Consider the following 22,257-nt stretch of genomic DNA (forward strand, 5'->3'; position numbering starts at 1 on the left):
ACAAGGCAGACTCTGTGTCTATGGACTATATAAAAGGACATTGAGGGCTCCCACAAAAGAAAACACATTAGTTTTGATAGCTGTGGACACTGGGGGCAACAATACACAGGAGTAGGACCAAATTAGACTCTGAGTTGCTCCCACAGCAGACCTAGAGACCAGCACAGTGTTGAAGAACAACCTAGGAAGCTGAGGTGGACTGTGACTCCCAGCAAGAGAAAGGATTCTGACAGAAGCGACTCAAGGAAAACATTTATTATTCTTACGTTTTTTTTTACTTGTTCTTTAGATTCTTTTGCATTTTTTTTTCTTTTTTGTCCCCCACCCCTGCCCCATAATTGTCAATTTTATTGGCACTATGAAATCTAATCATGTTTTTGAGCTTTTTTTTTTTCTCTCAGCCACATATTTTATTGTTATTACAATTCTCTGCCTCTACATTGGACTTTTGCAATTCTGTGGAGTTTTTTTTTTTTTTTCCCTTTCTTTATTTTTAACTTAATTTTTCATTTTTTAAAACTTATTATTATTTTTCTACATTTATTCCTTTGCTTTTCCTACTGCTCTTTTCCTCTTGCAGTTAATCTTTAATGTATATAAATCTTTCTTATCTACTTCTATTTAATTTTGCATATCTATTCTTTCTTTTCTTTCTTTCCTTTCCTCTCAGCATATTTGTTAGTTTCTCTTTCATTGCTGTAGTCCCAACTTGGCACCTTGTTTTAGTTTTGTTTCCCAATATGTGCTTTAGTTAGATTTGCTCTTAACTGGTAGCTATAACCTTTTATTTCCTTTGTTCACCATGTAAATCTACTGTACTTTAGTTGGACCATTTTGATTTTGCTTATGGGTGTATATTCTATTAATTTAATCATTATTTGCCTGATTTTGTAACTGCAATTTGCCTGGGATTGATCTTTGGTTTCTCACTTTTGGGTATTTGTTTTAATCTCACATAATAATCCATCCCAGGTATGGAGGAGACTGGTGGGCTGCCGTCTATGGGGTCACACAGAGTCAGACACGACTAAAGTGACTTAGCAGCAGCAATGCCATAACAAAACACTTGGGGAATCTTCATTCCTGACTGGAGATAAAGCCCTGAGCCTTTGGAGTGGGAGCACTGACTCCAAGACCCTAGATTACCAAAGACCTAATGCTAGGAAGTATCAAATAGTGAGAACTCACACTAAGGAAACCTCTAGAATACAAGACCCAGCATCACTAAGCCACCAGTAGCACCCTGTGGAGGACTCCTCATTTAAACAAAAAACAAAACAAAAATACAAACCCAACAATCAACAGACAGGATTATCACCTCATTCAGCCTTGCCCATCAGAGGAAAAACAAACAAACAAAAAGAAAAGTCAGCACAAATCTCACCCTATACAAAGCTTACATAAACCACTGGAAGGTGGTTATTTAGAAGGGCAGAAACCAAAAGGAAGAACAAACTCAAACTTGAAGCCTGGGAAAAAGGAGACCTAAAATGCAATAAGTTAAAAAAAAAAAAAAAGTAAATGAAAAGACAGAGAAATACCACACAAATGAAGGAACAAACTAGACACAGAAGTTCAAATAAATGAAGAGTAAATAGGCAAACTACCTGAAAAAGAATTCAGAATAATTATACTAAAGATGATCAAAAACCTTGAAAACAGAATGGAGAAAATACAAGAATCAATTAACAAAGATGTAGAAGAATAAAAGAATAAATGTACAGAGACAAGCAACATAACTACTGGTTAAAAATACTCTCAGAGGAATCAATAGCAGAATATCTGAAGCAGAAGAAGGAATCAGTGAGCTGGAAGATAAAATGGTGACAATAATTTCCAAGGAGCAGAATAAAGTAAAAAGAATGGAAAGAACTTAGGATAATCTCAGAGACCTCTGGGGCAATATCAAACACAGCAATATTGGAATTATAGGGGTCCAAGAAGAAGAAGAGAAAAACAAAGGGTATGAAAACACTTTTGAAGATATGGTTGAAAATTTTCCCAGGATGGGAAAGGAAATAGTCAATCAATTCAAGAGACACAAAGAGTCCCATACAGGATAAACCCAGGAAAAACACACCAAGGTACATACTAATAAAACTACCAAAGACTAAACACAAAGAAAGAATAGTAAAAGCTGCAAGGGAAAAGCAACAAGTAACATACAAAGGAAACCCCATATGTTTAACAGCTGATATTTCCACAGAAACTCTTCAGGCCAGAAGGGAATGTCAGGATGTATTTAAAGTACTGAAAGGGAAAAAGCTACAACCAAGATTACTCTACCTAGCAAGGATCTCATTCAAAACTGATGGAGAAATCAAAAGTTTTCAGACAAACACAAGTTAGGAGAATTCAGTACTACCAAACCAGCTTTACAACACATGTTAAAGGAACTTAAATAGTCAAGAAATACAAGAGAACAAAAAGATCTACAAAATCAACACCAAATAATTAAGACAATGACAATAGGAATATATATATATATATATATATATATATATATATATATATATATATCAACAATTACTTTAAATGTAAATGGATTAAATGTTCCAACCAAAACACACAGACTGGTTGAATGGATACAAAAACACGACCAACACATATGCTGTCTACAAGAAACCCACCACAGATCAAAAGACACATATAGACTGAAAGTGAGAGGGTGGAAAAATATATTCCATGCAAATGGGAAGCAAAAGAAAACTGGAGTAGCAATCCTCATATCAGACAAAATAGACTTTAAAGATTACAAGAGATAAGACAGGATACTATATAATGATAAAGTGACTAACACAAGAGAAAGACATAACAATTATAAATATCTATGCACCCAACACAGAAGCACCTCAATACATAAGACAAACACTAACAGAGATAAAAAGGAGTGATTGACAGTAACACAAAAATGGCAGGTGACTTTAACAGCTCACTCACACCAATGGACAGATCATCAAAACAGAAAATTTAAAACAAAACTAAAATTAAAAAACACAAACACATGGAGATTAGACAATATGTTTCTAAATAACCAATATGTTACTAAAGTAATCAAAAGAGAAATCAAAAAATTTATAGAAACAAATGACAATAAAAACACTACACCTCAAAACCTATGCAGTAAAACAGTTCTAAGAGGGGAGTTTATTGAAATACAATCCTACCTCAAGAAACAAGAAAAACATTGAATAGACAATCTAATTTTACAGCTAAAACAACTGGAAAAAGAACAACAAAACCCCCAAATTAGTAGAAGGAAAGTAATCATAAAGATCAGAGCAGAAATAAATGAAAAAGAAATAAAAGAAACATTAGTAAAGCTTACTAAAACTATAATTTGGTTCTTTGAGAAGATAAACAAAATTGACAAATATTTAGCGAGACTCATCAAGAAAAAAAAGGAGAGAACAATCAATTCAAGAAAATTGGAAATGAAAAAGGGGAGGTTACAATAGACAATGCAGAAATAAAAATGATTATAAAAGACTATTATGAACAACTATATGGGAATAAAATGGATAACCTGGAAGAAATAGACAAATTCTTAGAAAAGTTCAATCTTCCAAGACTGAACTAGGAATAAATAGAAATTATGAGCAACCCAATTACAAACACTGAAATTGAAGTTGTGATAAAAAAAAAAAATCTCCCAAAAAACAAAAGCCCAGGATCAGATGGCTTCACGGGAGGATTCTATCAAACATTTAGAGAAGAGCTACTACCTATCCTTCTAAAACTCTTTCAAAAAATTGAAGAGGAAGGAACACTACCAAACTCATTTTACAAGGTCACCATCACCCTGATATCAAACCTGAAATAAAAAAAATATTTTGATACCAAAATAAAAAAAAGAAAGCTACAGGCCAATATCACTGATAAACATAGATGCAAAATCCTCAACAAAATTTTTGCAAACAGAATTCAGCAACACATCAAAAAGTTCATACACCATGATTAAGTTGGGATGCAAGAATTCTTCAATATACTCAAATCAATCAATGTGATACCCCATATTAACAAATTGAAAGATAAAAACCATATGATAATCTCAATAGATGCAGAAAAAGCCTTTGACAAAATTCAGGACCCATTTATGATTAAAACTCTTCACAAAATGGTCAGAGAAGGAACCTATCTCAAAATAGTAAATAAGCTGAAATTACTGAAATAAGCCTTTCAGCAAACAGTATTCTCTGGTGAAAAACTGAATGCATTGCACCTAAGATCAGGAACAAGATAAAGGTGTCCACTTTCCCTGCTATTATTCTTCATAGTTCTGGAAGTCATAGCTGCAGCAATCAGAGAATAAAGATTAACAAAAGGAATCCATATAAGAAAAGAAGAAGTAAAGCTCTCATGGTTTGCAGATATCATGATACTGAACATTGTAAACCCTAAAGGTAGTATTAGGAAAATTACTAGAGCTAATCAGTGAATTTAGCAAAGTTGCAGGATACAAAATCAATACACAGAAATCACCTGTATTTCTATATGTATATATGTATATATATAAACAAGGAAAAATCAGAAAGATAAATTAAAGAGTCAATCCCATTCACCATTGCAACAAAAATAATTAAATATCTAGGAATAAACTTGCCTAATGTAATAAAAGAACTATACATTCTAAATTATAAGATACTGATGAAAGAAATCCAAGACGTCATAAACAGATGAAGAGGTATTCCACATTCCTTGGTAGGAAGAATCAATATTGTGAAAATGACTACTACCAAATGCAATCTACAGATGCAATGTGATACCTATCAAATTACCAAAGACATTTTTCACAGAACTAGAACAAAAAATTTTCACAATTCATATGGGAACACAAAAGACCCTGGATAGCAAAAGCAGTCTTGAGAAAGAAGAACAAAGCTGGAGGAATCAACCTTCCTGACTTCAGATTATATTAAAAAGCTACAGTCATCAAGACAGTATGGTACTGGCACAAAAACAGAATATAGACTAATGGAACATGATATAAAAAAATAATAATAATAAAAAAGTGGGGAAAAGAACGAAACAGACATTTCTCCAAAGACATACAGATGGCTACCAAACACATGAAAAGATGCTCAACATCACTCATTACTTGCGAAATACAAATCAAAAGTACAATGAAATATCACCACAGACCAGTCAGAATGGCCATCATCAAAAAGTCTGCAAACAATAAATGCTGGATAGGGTGTGGAGAAAAGGGAATGCTCTTGCACTGTTGGTGGGAATGTAATTTGATATAGCCACTATGGAAGATGGTATGGAGATTCCTTAAAAAACTAGGAATAAAACCGCCATATGACCCAGCCATCCCACTCCTAGGCATATACCCTGAGGAAACCAAACTTGAAAAAGACACAAGTATTCCATTGTTTATTGCAGCACTATTTACAATAGCTAGAACATGGAAGCAATCTAGATGTCCATCAACAGATGAATGGATAAAGAAGTTGTGGTATATATACAGATTGGAATATTACTCAGCCATTAAATGGAATGCATTTGAATCAGTTCTAATGAGTTGAATGAACTTAGAGCCTGTTATACAGAATGAAGTAAGTCAGAAAGAGAAAGATAAATGTAATATTCTAACACATGTATACAGAATCTAGAAAAATGGTACAGAAGAATGTATTTACAGGAAAGCAATGGAGAAACAGACATAGAGAATAGACTTATAGATGTGGACAGAAGGGAGGAGAGGGTGAGATGTATGGAAAGAGTAACATGGAAGCTTATATTACCATATGTGAAATAGATAGCCAATGGGGATTTGATGAATGACTCAGGAAACTCAAACAGGGTCTCTGTATCAATCTAGAAGGTTGGGATGAGGAGGGAGATTCCAAAGGGAGGGGATATATGTATACCTTTGGCTGATCCATGTTGAGTTCTGTAAAGCAATTATCTTTCAATTAAAAACAAACAAACAAAAAAAGAAGTAACTGGATATTCAGATATTCCTACTTCTCCATGTAGTAAGTTAACTGCTGCCATTATCACCCAGTAAAATCTAGAGATTTATTCCTTAAAAATGCTCAAACACTCTCCAAATTAGGCAATTACCTGCACATTTGAGGGAGGCTTTACCAAACTGAAAAACAGGCATGAAAGCAGAAATTTAAGGAATGTTAACATCATTAACCTTCTTCCTCCTCTTAGAGACTGTTGAACATACAGAAGAGAATTTACCAAGGCTGGAGAAGAAGTCAGAGGAAAATCTGGGAAAGTCTTTGGAATAAAAAGAAAAACAAGAAAGAATATGGAAATAAAAGCAATCATTAAAGAACTACTAGAAAAATAAATAAATAAAAGCAATCATTAGCAAGATGGATTCACTATGATTAGTGCTTAAATGGTATTAATAAAGTACCTCAAGAATATTGATCTCACCTAATTTATGATGAAAATCATATAGGTATGAATTAGGGATGGAGAACAGGAAGAGAAAGAGGGATATTTGTGTGTATTTGTATGTGTGTGTGTTTGTTTCAGTGAGCATCTGTACAGTGATGATGAGCAGGTGACAGTGATACCTATTGTCAAATTCCATAGGGATCCACATTAGAAAACTCTTAGAGTAATTGAAATTTGAGATGAAGAGACACTGCAGAAGCTATGTAAGTGAGAAGAAAGGCCAAAAATTTCAAGGAGATGGATTCTCTGGGTTCTTGAAGACCAGATGAAAATGATGAGTGAGAAATGCTTATGCTTCATTCATGGATTCATTGTTTGGAGATTGGTGAAAATAGCTTTGAAAAGTATAACCCAGAAGACCAGCAGTGGAAACTGTAAGAAAATGCTGAATTCAATTTGGGGCACATTGAGCTGGAGGGACATAAGTAGAAATAAGAGAGAATTGTCTCAAAGACCATTATGTTATAAGACCAGGTATAAGTCAACATCAGTCAACAATTCTTAAACACAGGTTTTTGCTACTGAGGGAACATATGACAGTGTCTGGAGAACATTTTCATTTTCACAATTGGTGATGGGGAGACACTAATGGGTTGCAGAAAGGGATGATTTCCATCCTGTAATACACAGGATCATCCTGCCAAAATTATCTAGACCAAAATGTCAGTAGTGCCAGATTTCATTTGAGCCAAGTTGAGAAATCCTGATATTATGAATACAGTTGGGGAGAAGTGCCAACATTTCTCAATCTCTTATTACATTTTGTGTGACATAACTCATTTAACCCTCAAAATGGTCCTACGAGATAGCTCACTTGCAAGTCTCATTTTATAAATATACATATATCTGTCTATCTATATATATGCAAGGATCAGACAGATTATATCATTGTCTATAGTCTCACAATCAAGAAGTTTAACTTCAAGAATTAAACTTTAGGGGCACACTAATAGTCTCATAACCATTTTGCTGCACCTCTTTACAGAGATGAAATCCATAAGCAAGAAAATGCTAAAGCTATGATATACTAACGCAATCCTAGAGATGCTAGGAAAGTGCTAACCATGGCAAGTAATCATGACCCAGATGTTCCTTTTAAGAACTGGGCATAAGTTCCAGGAGATGATGAAGAAGTGAATATTAGCTCACACACCCATCTTCTTTGGGGACTAAGAATTCTTATTGTGAAACTGTATATTGAGTAGAACATTGTGTCCCAAAAGATCAATGACACAGGGTGGGAACACAGACTCATTAATTTCCACCCTCAGTGGGCTCATTTAACTCGAAAGGAAATCTCAAGGGAGAGAATAATTTTCTGTTTTTCTACTCAACTTTCCCAGAAAGACAAGGAATGGGATAGATTCCCATTTGCATCACCTGATTGTTTTGGAGATCCTATGAGGTTGCTTTCCTCTTTGCAAATGAAGAAGACCTTCTGGAAAAATTCTCAAATTTATGGCCTGTTCTGTAGTATGTCAAAGACTGAGGACCACAGCAATGGATACTGCCTCATTCATTGTCAGAAACTTTGAACCTCATGGAATGTAGGGCAGAAGGAGCCTTAAGGTTCAGTGGCAGTGAGCCATCGAGGAAAAAGCAGGTGAATGTTGAATTGCCTTTGTCTCAATCCCCCTCAAACCTCAAACTATATAAATGAAGGGTTTTGGGGAACACTGCCTGTTTATTGCTGTTTTCAGCCCTTATCTTGAACAGAGCCTGGAGAGAGGCAGGAACGTTGTGCAGAGACACTGAGAGTCTATCTGCATTTGTTCAGCACAGAGACAAACAAAAGGAGTTAAGGGCAGAAAGAAGAAAATGAGAAATCTGCAGTAATAATCATCAGAAGTCTTGTATTTTGAATGCTTTGCTGAGACAACCCTGGGGTTATAAACCAAGAGATCCAGCTCTCACTCTGGAGACAAAGAGGGAAGTTCCATTAAGTTCCCTTGTTAATCTCACTTTCTGCCCCTGTTCCTCTAGACCATGACTGTGGAGTAAATGACTATGGAAAATACCTCCTCCGTGAGTGAGTTTATCCTTATGGGATTGACAGACCAACCTAAACTCCAGCTACCCCTGTTTTCTCTGTTTCTGCTGAACTACCTGGTCACTGTGGTGGGCAATTTATTCTTGATGATTCTAATTTGTCTAAATTCACACCTGCACACACCCATGTACTTTTATCTCTTCAATCTGTCCTTCATTGATCTCTGTTACTCATCTGTCTTTACTCCCAAAATGCTAATTAGCTTTATTTCCGACAGGAATGTCATCTCCTTCACAGGATGTATGTCTCAGCTGTTTTTCTTCTGCTTTTTTGTCAACTCTGAGTGCTATGTGTTGACAGCGATGGCCTATGATCGCTATGTGGCCATCTGTAAGCCCTTGCTGTATACAGTGGCCATGTCCCCTCAGGTGTGTTCTCAGCTGATGTCTGGTTCATATGTGATGGGTTTTGCTGGAGCCATAGTCCACACAGGATCTATGATGAGGCTGATATTTTGTGATTCCAATATCATTAACCACTACCTGTGTGACATCTTCCCACTGCTCCAGCTCTCCTGCAGCAGCACATATGCCAATGAGATTGTGGTTTCTGCTGTTGTGGGAGCAGTTGTCATATTATCTAGCCTCATTATCTTTATTTCTTATGCTTTGATTCTTTTCAATATCCTTCATATACCATCATCTAAAGGTTGGTCCAAAGCCTTGAGCACCTGTGGTTCCCACATTACAACAGTTAGTCTATTCTATGGATTTGGGCTGCTCACTCATGTCAAGCTACCATCTTCTGGGTTTGTGGATCAGGGAAAGTTTTCACAGTGTTTTCCACCAATGTGGTACCCATGCTGAACCCTCTCATTTATAGCCTCAGGAACAAGGATGTCAAAATTGCTGTGAAGAAAATCCTGAAGAGAATTACAAACTGAACCAAGTCATTTATATTTCTTTGCCTTTTTTCTTTTCTCTGCTCGACTTTATCCTGTTTCTCCCATTCTTTTTTCATATCATTTGTCTTTCTAATGTCTTCTTGACAGAACTTTATCTCTAATGTCTGAGATCTTTTCTTCTCTTGCCACATAATGTAACTCTGTGAACCTATTCTTCGCCTGAAGAATCATCCTCAGCCCTAAGTGATCCAATACCACTTGCAGACAAGGGACAAATAACCTTTCCCATCTAATGATAAAACTCTTATTTTCCTTATGCGTCATTCTCATCCAAGGTAAGCTATGGGTGTCTGTTCAGTCTAACCAATTCTTTTCTTTCTTGCTTTCCTTACACGGAGCCCTTTGCTATTTCAATAGTATCTTTACTTACCATTGCATTCAAACAGAAATGTAATGACAAAAATGTGGACATGGTAAAGTTGTAAAAATTTCCCCAAAATTTCAGGATTCTTTTAGTAATATCTCCTGTTTTATATTTTATATGCAACATAGGTAAAGAAATTGAATAGTTTGTTGAACCAGCCATAGTTCTTTCTTTTATTCTTGAAGATACTTGAATAAGCTACAGTATTCTACTCACCTCTCTGAATCCAGACCAATAACATATACCTCGTTTTATTGTATTGGTCAGTTGATATGTTGTCATAAATATAATTGAAATTGTCATCAACTTGTCCATTTATCTGTGGGTTGTAATTGTGATTAAACTTACACAGTGATATTTTTGGCTACAGAATATGTTATCAAGTGTTTGGTCAGAATTTGCTGTCTCACTGTGCAAGGAGGCCTCCCCTTTGCAAAGGAAGATGTATTTCCCACTTTCCAAAGCAAAGCAAAAATATCTGGCAGAAACCTTGTTCTGTTGTGATGTATTCTATTAATTTGTAAATTTCACTCATTCCTTTTGTCTGTTAGATGAAAAATTAAATCTGTAGTTAATGTGTGTCAGAATTTTATAAATGGTCTTAAAATACAAGTCTCATTTTTTTTCTTTTTTTTTTTTTGGTAGGGGGGAGGCTGAGTAAATAGTTGTCTTACTTGCTCAGAATCACACAGCTAAAAATGCAGAGACCAGTCTTTAACCCACTGTTCACCTCATGAAAACATGAAAGGAAAGAAAAGCTGTGAAGTGTCAGAGAGAACATCTGGAGAGTTGTTTCTGAAAGAGCTTCAAAATGGGAATTTTCCATTATGAATGTATCTCAAAAAAATTAAAAATAGAAATACAATATATCCCAGCAGTTCCACTCCTGGGTATATATCTGAAAACCATGTATATGATATTTCAAAAAGATCTCTGTACTTCAATGTTTATAGCAGCATTATCTATCATTGCCAAGATATGGGAGCAACTGATAAATGTTCAACAGATGAATAGATAAGATGTGGTAAATATATACAATGGAGTATTACTCATCCATCAAAAGCATGAAAATTTCCCATTTACAGCAAAGTGGATGGACTTGGAGGGTATTATGCTAAGTGGAGTAAGTCAGGGAAAAAAAGACAAAGATGATATCACTTATATGTGAAATCAGAAAACTGTAAAAAATTAGTGAATATAGCAAAAGAAACACAGACTCACTGATGTAGAGAACAAATTTATGTTTACCTGTGGGGAAAAGGAAGTGGTAAGAGGATAAAGGGATAGGTGATTAAGAGTATAAATTATTATGCACAAAATGAGCTATAAGGATATATTGTACAACAGAGAAGATATAGCTAGGATATTTATAATAACTAAATGGAAAATAACCTCTAAGAATTGTGAATCACTATATTGTACAATTGTAACTCATATAATATTGTACATCAACTACAATAAAATAAATTAAAAAAGGGGTTTTGGGTAATTGATATTTCATTCATACAACCAATGGAAAAATTACATTCCAGAAACGAGTACACATTTACATTAGGATTTTTAAGATTTATTTGGAAATGTTATCTAGTAGATAAAATCATCACAATACAGCTTTAAATATAAGAATATTTTCAGTTTTAGATAATTTATGTTAATATGATAAAGGTTGAAAATACCTATTTTTCTTACTTTATCATCAAACATAACAGGCATGCTAGAATGCTCACTGAACATTCATTTATGGTTTAATAAATAATTTAAAATTTAAATTAATATCTACAAAGGTCATGAAATGTTTCCAACATAGTTTATTCAGTACTTACAACTATATTTCCCCCCATGTGCATTTGTCCTCAAAATCTAGCTAAATGACATGAGATAGATAAGTTTTAAAATAGCTTATTTAGTAATTTTCTGGTGGAGTTTTTAGGGTTTTCTATGTAGAGGATCATGTCATCTGCAAATAGTGAGAGTTTTACTTCTTCTTTTCCAATTTGGATTCCTTTTATTTCTTTTTCTGCTCTGATTGCTGTGGCCAAAACTTCCAGAACTATGTTGAATAGTAGAGGTGAAAGTGGACACCCTTGTCTTGTTTCTGACTTTAGGGGAAATGCTTTCAATTTTTCACCATTGAGGATAATGGTTTCTGTAGGCTTGTCATATATAGCTTTTATTATGTTGATGTATGTTCCTTCTATTCCTGCTTTCTGGAGAGTTTTTGTCATAAATGGATGTTGAATTTTGTCAAAGGTTTTCTCTGCATCTTTTGAGATAATCATAGGGCTTTTATTTTTCAATTTGTTAATGTGATGTATTACATTGATTGATTTGCAGATATTGAAGAATCCTTGCACCCCTAGGATACAGCCCACTTGGTCATGATGTACGATCTTTTTAATGTGTTGTTGGATTCTGATTTATAGAATCTTGTTAAGGATTTTTGCATCTATGTTCATCAGTGATATTGGCCTGTAATTTTCTTTTTTTGTGGCATCTTTGTCAGGTTTTGGCATTAGGGTGATGGTGGCCTCATAGAATGAGTTTGGAAGTTTACCTTCCTCTACAATTTTCTGGAAGAGTTTGAGTATGATAGGTGTTAGCACTTCTTTAAATTTTTGCAGAATTCAGCTGTGAAGCCATCTGGACCTGGGCTTTTGTTTGCTGGAAGATTTCTGATTACAGTTTCAATTTCCGCACTTGTGATGGGTCTGTTAAGATTTTCTATTTCTTCCTGGTTCAGTTTTGGAAAGTTGTACTTTTCTAAGAATTTGTCCATTTCTCCCAAGTTGTCCAATTTATTGGCATATTATTGCTGATAGTCTCTTATGGTCCTTTGTGTTTCTGTGTTGTCTGTTGTGATCTCTCCATTTTCATTTCTAATTTTATTGATTGGATTTTTCTCCCTTTGTTTCTTGATGAGTCTGGTGAATGGTTTGTCAACTTTATTTACCCTCTCAAAGAACCAGCTGGCTTTGTTGATTTTTGCTATGGTCTCTTTTGTTACTTTTGCATTTATTTCTGCCCTAATTTTTAAGATTTCTTTCCTTCTACTAATTAATATACTAAAGTTGCAGGATATAAAATCAACACACAGAAATCCCTTGTATTCCTATACACTAATAATGAGAAAATATAAAGAGAAATTAAGGAAACAATTCCATTCACCATTGCAATGAAAAGCATAAAATACTTAGGAATAAATCTACCTAAAGAAACAAAAGACCTATATATAGAAAACTATAAAACACTGGTGAAAGAAATCAAAGAGGACACTAATAGACAGAGAAATATACCGTGTTCATGGACCAGAAGAATCAATATAGTGAAAATGAGTATACTACCCAAAGCAATCTATAGGTTCAATGCAATCCCTATCAAGATACCAACGGTATTTTTCACAGAGCTAGAACAAATAATTTCACAATTTGTATGGAAATACAAAAAACTTCGAATAGCCAAAGCAATCTTGAGAAAGAAGAATGGTAATGGAGGAGTCAACCTGCCTGACATCAGGCTCTACTACAAAGCCACAGTCATCAAGACAGTATGATACTGGCACAAAGACAGAAATATAGATCCATGGAACAAAATAGAAAGCCCAGAGATAAATCCACACACCTATGGACACCTTATCTTTGACAAAGGAGGCAAGAATTTACAATGGAGAAAAGACAATCTCTTTAACGTGTGGTGCTGGGACAACTGGTCAACCACTTGTAAAAGAATGAAACTAGAACACTTTCTAACACCATACACAAAAATAAACTAAAAATGGATTAAAGATCTAAATGTTAAGACCACAAACTATAAAACTCCTAGAGGAAAACATAGGCAAAACACTCTCTGACATAAATCACAGCAGGATCCTCTATTACCCACTTCCCAGAATATTGTAAATAAAAGCAAAAATAAACAAATGGGACCTAATTAAAATTAAAAGCTTCTGCACAACAAAGGAAACTTTAAGCAAGGTGAAAAGACAACCTTCAGAATGGAGAAAATAATAGCAAATGAAGCAACTGACAAAGAATTAATCTCAAAAATATACAAGCAAATCCTGCAGCTCAATTCCAGAAAAATAAACGACCCAATCAAAAAATGGTCCAAAGAACTAAACAGACATCTCTCCAAAGAAGGATCCTGCTGTGATTTATGTCAGAGAGTGTTTTATCTATGTTCTCCTCTAGGAGTTTTATACTTTCTGGTTTTACGTTTAGATCTTTAATCCATTTTTAGTTTATTTTTGTGTATGGTGTTATGAAGTGTTCTAGTTTCATTCTTTTACAAGTGGTTGACCAGTTTTCCCAGCACCACTTGTTAAAGAGATTGTCTTTTCTCCATTGTATATTCTTGCCTCCTTTGTCATAGATAAGGTGTCCATAGGTGTGTGGATTTATCTCTGGGCTTTCTATTTTGTTCCATGGATCTATATTTCTGTCTTTGTGCCAGTACCATACTGTCTTGATGACTGTGGCTTTGTAGTAGAGCCTGAAGTCAGGCAGGTTGATTCCTCCAGTTCTATTTTTCTTTCTCAAGATTGCTTTGGCTATTCGAAGTTTTTTGTATTTCCATACAAATTGTGAAATTATTTGTTCTAGCTCTGTGAAAAATACCGTTGGTATCTTGATAGGGATTGCATTGAACCTATAGATTGCTTTGGGTAGTATACTCATTTTCACTATATTGATTCTTCTGGTCCATGAACACGGTATATTTCTCTGTCTATTAGTGTCCTCTTTGATTTCTTTCACCAGTGTTTTATAGTTTTCTATATATAAGTCTTTTGTTTCTTTAAGTAGTTTTATTCCTAAGTATTTTATTCTTTTCGTTGTAATGCTGTATGGAATTGTCTCCTTAATTTCTCTTTCTGTTTTCTCATTGTTAGTGTATAGGAATGCAAGGGATTTCTGTGTGTTGGTATCTCTTTTTAATATCACAAACATTTCTAGAGTTTCTTAGCAGGATATCTAGTCACAAGTCACATAATTAATAATTTTCTATTTATTTTGATTCTTTTCCAAAATGCTACATCATGAATTTCCCCATTCTACCTAATTCTGTGAGTATAGCAGTTTCAAAATCCAATGCAATATACTGGAATGATCCTAAACATAGATCTTAGGTTGTAGATACAAAGAATGAAGGAAAAATTTCAAAGTGAAACCTAAAATTAATGTGTAAAAATGTACAATCTTTGAGTAAAGATTACTACAGACTGAATGTTTGTGTCCTCCTGTAATTCATATGTTAAAACCTAAACCACGATGTGACGGCCTTCAGTTCACTTCAGTTCAGTTCAGTCCCTCAGTCCTGTATGACTCTTTGGGTCCCCATGAATTGCAGCACGCCAGGCCTCCCTGTCCATCACCAACTCCTGGAGTTCACACAGACTCATGTCCATCGACTCAGTGATGCATTCCAGCCATCTCCTCCTCTGTCGCCCCCTTCTCCTCCTGCCCCCGATCCTTCCCAGCATCAGAGTATTTTCCAATGAGTCAACACTGCGCATGAGGTGGCCAAAGTACTGGAGTTTCAGCTTTAGCATCAGTCCCTCCAAAGAAATCCTAGGGCTGATCTCTTTCAAAATGGACTGGTTGGATCTCCGTGCAGTCCAAGGGACTCTCAAGAATCTTCTCCAACACCACAGTTCAAAAGCATCAATTATTCAGCACTCAGCCTTCTTCACAGTCCAACTCTCACATCCATACATGATTACTGGAAAAACCAGAGCCTTGACTAGATGGACCTTAGTTGGAAAAGTAATGTCTCTGCTTTTCAATATGCTATCTAGATTGGTCATAACTTTTCTTCCAAGGAGTAAGCGTCTTTTAATTTCATGGCTGCAGTCACCATCTGCAGTGATTTTGGAGCCAAGAAAAATAAAGTCTTACACTGTTTCCACTGTTTCCCCATCTATTTCCCATGAAGTGATGGGACCAGATCCATGATCTTCATTTTCTGAATGTTGAGCCTTAAACCAACTTTTTCACTCTCCACTTTCATCAAGAGGCGTTTTAGTTCCTCTTCACTTTCTGCCATAAGGGTGGTGTCATCTGCTGGTGAATGATATTTCTCCCAGCAATCTTGATTCCAGCTTGTGCTTCTTCCAGCCCAGTGTTTCTCATGATACACTCTGCATATGAGTTAAATAAGCAGGGTGACAATATATAGCCTTGACATACTCCTTGTCCTGTTTGGAACCAGTCTGGTGTTCCATGTCCAGTTCTAACTGTTGCTTCCTGACCTGCATACAAATTTCTCAAGAAACAGGTGAGGTGGTCTGGTATTCCCATTTCTTTCATAATTTTCCACAGTTTATTGTGATCCACACAGTCAAAGGCTTTGGCATAGTCAATAAAGCAGAAAAAGATGTTTTTCTGGAACTCTCTTGCTTTCTCCATGATCCAGAGGATGTTGGCAATTTGATCTCTGGTTCCTCTGACTTCTAAAACCAGCTTGAATATCTGGAAGTTCACAGTTCACGTATTGCTGAAGCCTGGCTTGGAGAATTTTGAGCATTACTTTACTAGCATGTGAGATGAGTGTAGTTGTGCTGTAGTTTGAGCATTCTTTGGCGTTGCCTTTCTTTGGGATTGGAATGAAAACTGACCTTTTCCAGTCCTGTGGCTACTGCTGAGTTTTCCAAATTTGCTGGCATAGAGAGTGCAGTACTTTCACAGCATCATCTTTCAGGATTTGAAAGAGCTCAACTGGAATTCTATCACCTCCACTTGCTTTGCTTGTAGCTATGCTTTTTAAGGCCCACTTGACTTCACATTCCAATATGTATGGCTCCATGTGAGTGATCATACCTTCGTGATTATCTGGGTCTTGAAGATCTTTTTTGTACAGTTCTTCTGTGTATTCCTGCCACCTCTTCTTAATATCTTCTGCTTCTGTTAGGTCCATACCATTTCTGTCCTTTATCGAGACCATCTTTGCATGAAATGTTCCCTTGGTATCTCTAATTTTCTTGAAGAGATCTCTAGTCTTTCCCATTCTGTTGCTTTCCTCTATTTCTTTGCATTGATCACTGAGAAAGACTTTCTTATCTCTTCTTGCTATTCTTTGGAACTCTGCATTCAGATGCTTATATTTTTCCTTTTCTCCTTTGCTTTTTGCTTGTCTTCTTTTCACAGCTATTTGTAAGGCCTCCCCAGACAGCCATTTTGCTTTTTTGCATTTCTTTTCCATGGGGATGATCTTGATCCCTGTCTCCTGTACAATGTCACGAACCTCAGTCCATAGTTCATCCGGCACTCTATCTATCAGATGTAGGCCCTTAAATCTATGTCTCACTTCCACTGTATAATCATAACGTATGTTATTTAGGTCATACCTGAATGGTCAAGTGGTTTTCCCTAATTTCTTCAATTTAAGTCTGGATTTGGCAATAAGGAGTTCATGGTCTGAGCCACAGTCAGCTCCCGGTCTTGTTTTTGTTGACTGTATAGAACTTCTCCATCTTTGGCTGCAAGAAATATAATCAATCTGATTTCGGTGTTGACCATCTGGTGATGTTCATGTGTAGAATCTTCTCCTGTGTTGTTGGAAGAGGGTGTTTGCTATGACCAGTGCATTATCTTTGCAAAACTCTATTAGTCTTTGCCCTGCTTCATTCTGTATTCCAAGGCCAAATTTGCCTGTTACTCCAGGTGTTTCTTGACTTCCTACTTTTGCATTCCAATCCCCTATAATGAAAAGGACATCTTTTTTGGGTGTTAGTTCTAAAAGGTCTTTTAGGTCTTCATAGAACCATTCAACTTCAGCTTCTTCAGCATTATTGATTGGGGCATAGTCTTTGATTACTGTGATATTGAATGATTTGCCTTGGAAACGAACTGAGATCATACTGTCGTTTCTGAGATTGCATCCAAGTACTGCATTTCGGACTCTTTTGTTGACCATGATGGCTACTCCATTTCTTCTGAGGGATTCCTGCCCGCAGTAGTAGATATAATGGTCATCTGAGTTAAATTCACCCATTCCAGTCCATTTTAGTTCGCTGATTCCTAGAATGTCGATGTTCACTCTTGCCATCTCTTGTTTGACCACTTCCAATTTACCTTGATTCTTGGACCTGACATTCCAGGTTCCTATGCAATATTGCTCTTTATAGCATCGGACCTTGCTTCTATCACCAGTCACATCCACAACTGGGTATTGTTTTTGCTTTGGCTCCATCCCTTCATTCTTTCTGGAGTTATTTTTCCACTGATCTCCAGTAGCATATTGGGCACCTACTGACCTGGGGAGTTCCTCTTTAAGTATCCTACCATTTTGCCTTTTCATACTGTTCATGTGGTTCTCAAGGCAAGAATACTGAAGTGGTTTGCCATTCCCTTCTCCAGTGGACCACATTCTGTCAGATCTCTCCACCATGCCCCGCCTGTCTTGTGTGGCCCCACAGGCATGGCTTAGTTTCATTGAGTTAGACACAGCTGTGGTCCTAGTGTGATTATATTGACTAGTTTTCTGTGAGTATGGTTTCAGTGTCTCTTCCTTCTGACGCCCTCTTGCAACACCTACTGTCTTACTTGGGTTTTTCTTACCTTTGACGTTTTGTATCTCTTCACAGCTACTCCAGCAAAGCGCAGCTGCTGGTCCTTACCTTGGACAAGGGGTATCTCCTCACCACCGCCCCTCCTGACCTTGAACGTGGAATAGCTCCTGGAGGCCCTCCTGCGCCAGCACAGCCACCTCTCCTTGGACGTGGGTTTGCTCCTCCCAGCCGCCGCCCCTGGCCTCAGGCGTGGGGTAGCTCCTCTTGGCCGCTGCCCCTAGGGCATGGGGTCTTCCTGTCTTCTGCCCTTGACCTCGGATGTGGGGTAGCTCTTCTTGGCCTCGCTAAGTGTGCCGGGCGCAGCTGCCCGCAGCCGCCCACACTAAGTGCACCCGTGGCAGCTGCCCTAGTGTTAAGTGCACCCGTCGCAGCCACCGGCGCTAAGCCTTAGGAGGTGAGATGGCCTTAGAAGGTGAGAACTGTGGTAGCTTATTAGATGAGAAGGATAGAGCTCTCATGAGTGGGATCAGTTTTTTTATAAAAGAGACAGCAGAGAGGTTTCCTTTCTCTTTGGTGCTGAGAGGATATAGCAAGAAATGGCAGGCTCTGAATCAAGAAGAGGGACTTCACCAGACATTGAATCTTCCAATGCCTTGATCTTGGACTTCCTTGGATCCAGAACTTTGAGAAATAAACTTTGGTTTTTTATAAGGCCCTCAATCTGTAGATTTTACTGTGTGTGTGTGTGTGTGTGTGTGTGTGTGTGTGTGTGTGTGTGTCTGTGTGTGTGTTTGTGTTAGTTCTCAACACATCGGACTCTTTGCCACCCTAGGGGCTGGAACCCACCAGGGTTTTCTATCCTGAATTCCCATGGAATTCTCCAGGCAAGAATACTGGAGTGGGTTGCCATTCCTTTTTCCAGGGGATCTTCTCAACCCAGGGATCAAACCTGGGTGTCCTGCATTGTAGGCAGTTACTTTCACATCTGAGCCACCAGGGAAGCCCCAGATTTTATTGTAGCAGCCAAAATGGAATCATACAATGTCTTTTAATCTTTTCAATATTTCTCCCTTTAGAGTTGCCTTGCAAAAAAAATCCCATATTTGTGGTAGCACAGGTCATTGTTCTGGGTTTTGAATTGTGACCACTTCTTATTCTGTGCAGTTTGACAAATTTCAGAGTCTGGTACTTTCTTTTACTACTTAGGGGACCTTGCTATATAGGTTAAAATGATACTGTTTTTCCCTACTGCTGATGTTGCTAAGTCACTTCAGTCTTGTCTGACTCTGTGCGACCCCATAGATGGCAGCCCACCAGGCTCCCCCGTCACCAGCATTCTCCAGGCAAGAACACTGGAGTGGGTTGCCATTTCTTTCTCCCATGCATGAAAGTGAAAAGTGGAAGTGAAGTCACTCAGTTGTGTCCGACCCTCAGCGACCCAATGGACTGCGGCCTATCAGGCTCCTCCATCATGGGATTTTCCAGGCAAGAGTACTGGAGTGGGGTTCCAATGCCTTCTCTGATTTTTCCCTACTAAATGCTGTTTATTCTCTAGGTTGTGTCTGACTCTTCTGTGACCCCATGGACTCTAGACCAGCAGACTCCTCTGTCCATGGGATTTCCCAGGAAAGAATGCTGAAATGGGTTGCCAGTTTCTTCTCCAGTGTATCTTCTGGACCCAGGGATTGAACCCACATCTCCTTTGCAGGTGGATTCTTTACCACTAAGCCACTAGGGAAGCCCTACTAAATATGTCTGTGTGTGTGTGTTTAAATAAATTCATATTTATGTATTCTTTAGGCTTACCTGATGGCTCAGACAGTAAAGAATCCTCCTGCAGTGAAAGAGGTTCAGGTTCAATCCCTAGGTTGGGAAGATACCCTGGAGAAGGAGCAACCTTTTCCAGTATTCTTGCCTGGAGAATTCCATGGACAGAGGATCATGGAGGACTATAGTCCATGGGGTTGCAAAGAGTCGGACATGACTGAGTGACATTTTATGTTCTCTCTATTCTATTCTTCAGCTTCATGATTTCTGTTTAGTATTTTTAAGTTTTCTGAATCTTTGTGAAATTCTCATTTTGGTTATGTATTTTTCTCTGATTATGGTAAGCATGATACTTTTTTGAATTCTATGTTAGGTAATACACATATCCATTCCGTTAAAGTCAGTTTGCAGTGCTTTATCTTAATCTTTGTTAGAAAATATTTCAACTTGTCTTCATTTTCATTGACTCTCTGCTTTGGTGTCTGCACATTACACAAAACACCCATCTGTCCTAATTTTCATGGTCTAGCCTTGTGCTGGAGAAATCACTAATAAGCCTGGTCAGTGTTGACCACTCAACCTTTGTGTTAGTTCAGCCTTCTCTCTTTATTCTTTGTGGGCTTCCAGGTATTCCAAGTATGCTTCATCCCCTCAGTGGTCTAAAACAAGCAAGACTGAAGCCAAGTCCACATGCAGCCCCCAGATATGCTGTGTCCTGAGATGTATGGTGCACTTCCTTCCTCTCCAGGGAAAGCTTTAGAGAGGGGTTTTCAGTACTTTGTTCTCTGTTGATCCAGTGAGGGGGAGCTATAGTGGCTTCCAGCACAATCCATCATCTTGGTTCTCTCTCATCCTGTATAGCTACAGAATTCTGTATCCTGGGTCCCCTATGCTTTCTGACACACAGGCTGTCTTGAAGCCAGTCTCCTGGACAGCCCGAAGAAAAGTTGGGGCTTTGGCCACACATTTCATACCTTTCCTTCCACAAGGAGAAGCTAGAACTGGGGAGTTGGTTCCAACCTGAAGGTTCTTTGGAAGAATAAGTATTATGGAAAGAGGATTTCCTGAATTCCCCTAACAGTTTATGTATAACTAATTTCACACATTACTAGGAGCTGGACCTTTTTTTGTCTCTGGATTTCTTAAAGAAAATCTGTACCTGAAATGTTTCTGAATCAGTGTATTCATGGAAGGTAGGTGGTTCTAGGGCTTCCTTTTAAGTCATCTTGCTGAATAGGAAACAGGAGTTTATTTTCAGCTTTTCCTTGGGAATGTATAATCTCTATGAAAGTGAAAGTTGCTCAGTCATGTCCAACTTTTGCAGCCCCATGGACTATGAAGTCCATGGAATTCTCCAGGCCAGAATACTGGAATGGGCAGCCATTCCCTTCTCCAGGGGATCTTCACAACCTAGGAATAGAACCCAGGCCTCTTGCATTGTGGGCACATTCTTTACCAGCTAAGCCACCAGGGAAGCCCAAATGTATTTTGGCTGTGCCACGTGGCATGTGGGATCTTAGTTCATCGATCAGGGTTCGAACTCAATCCCCTGCATTGGAAGCTGAGTATTAACCACTGTAATGCCAGGGAAGTCAATAATGCCTATAGTGAAGGGAAAACTTGAGTAAACTTTTGAATCCCTGAGAGACAAAAGACACAAAATGGTCATATTTGTAAATAAAATCCCCTCAGGTCCCTATTACATTTAGAATGTTTCCTTGGGGAAGTGTCTGAGCAAGCTTCTGCCCTGGGATAACTGAGTGTATGACATCATTACACTCACATTAAATCTTCTGTGACTTACCAACTGGCAAAGATGATAATTATAAAAACTCAATTTGCTCAAAAATTATGAGCTGTAGTTCTGAAAATTTTATGGGGTATATCAGACATTAAGTGTAGGCTGCATCCTCTTAGAAACGAAGGAAATAAAGCCTCAGAGCCTGAAGTGCTCTTCCAAGACATGGGGGTAAAAAATCAGATTAAGGAAATAGCAAGGTTGATGGCCTAAGAAAGGTGAGTTTCTGAATCCCACTGATATTAATGCCCTCCTTTTGTGATGGATGTTCAGGGAGCTAAGATAGATGACTTTTATTTTTGTAGCCCTGGGATTCAGTGAAACTGGCAGAAGAATATGTTAAAGGAAGGGTGTCGGGAAAGTTTAAAGACATTATTTCGTTCAGAGAATGTGTTATCTCAATTAGTTCCATCAAAGGACACCTCACTCTTCTATATTTGTGTTTTTT

General features: G+C 37.5%; 1 protein-coding gene across 1 annotated transcript; it reads left to right on the forward strand.

Annotated features, from left to right (window-relative positions):
* The first annotated feature begins 8,409 nt into the window (after window positions 1–8,409).
* On the forward strand, window positions 8,410–9,356 carry LOC147342332 (olfactory receptor 8C8-like). The gene is given in 2 exon segments (XM_086384742.1): window positions 8,410–9,241; window positions 9,244–9,356. Coding segments are annotated over 2 exon segments (930 nt in total). The 5' UTR covers window positions 8,410–8,424.
* Window positions 9,357–22,257: the final 12,901 nt, after the last annotated feature.

This window comes from Bos grunniens, chromosome 29 (assembly GCF_055505025.1).
Source record: "Bos grunniens cultivar Pamir isolate PY7600 chromosome 29, Bosgru_T2T1.0, whole genome shotgun sequence".
Lineage (NCBI taxonomy): Eukaryota > Metazoa > Chordata > Mammalia > Artiodactyla > Bovidae > Bos > Bos grunniens.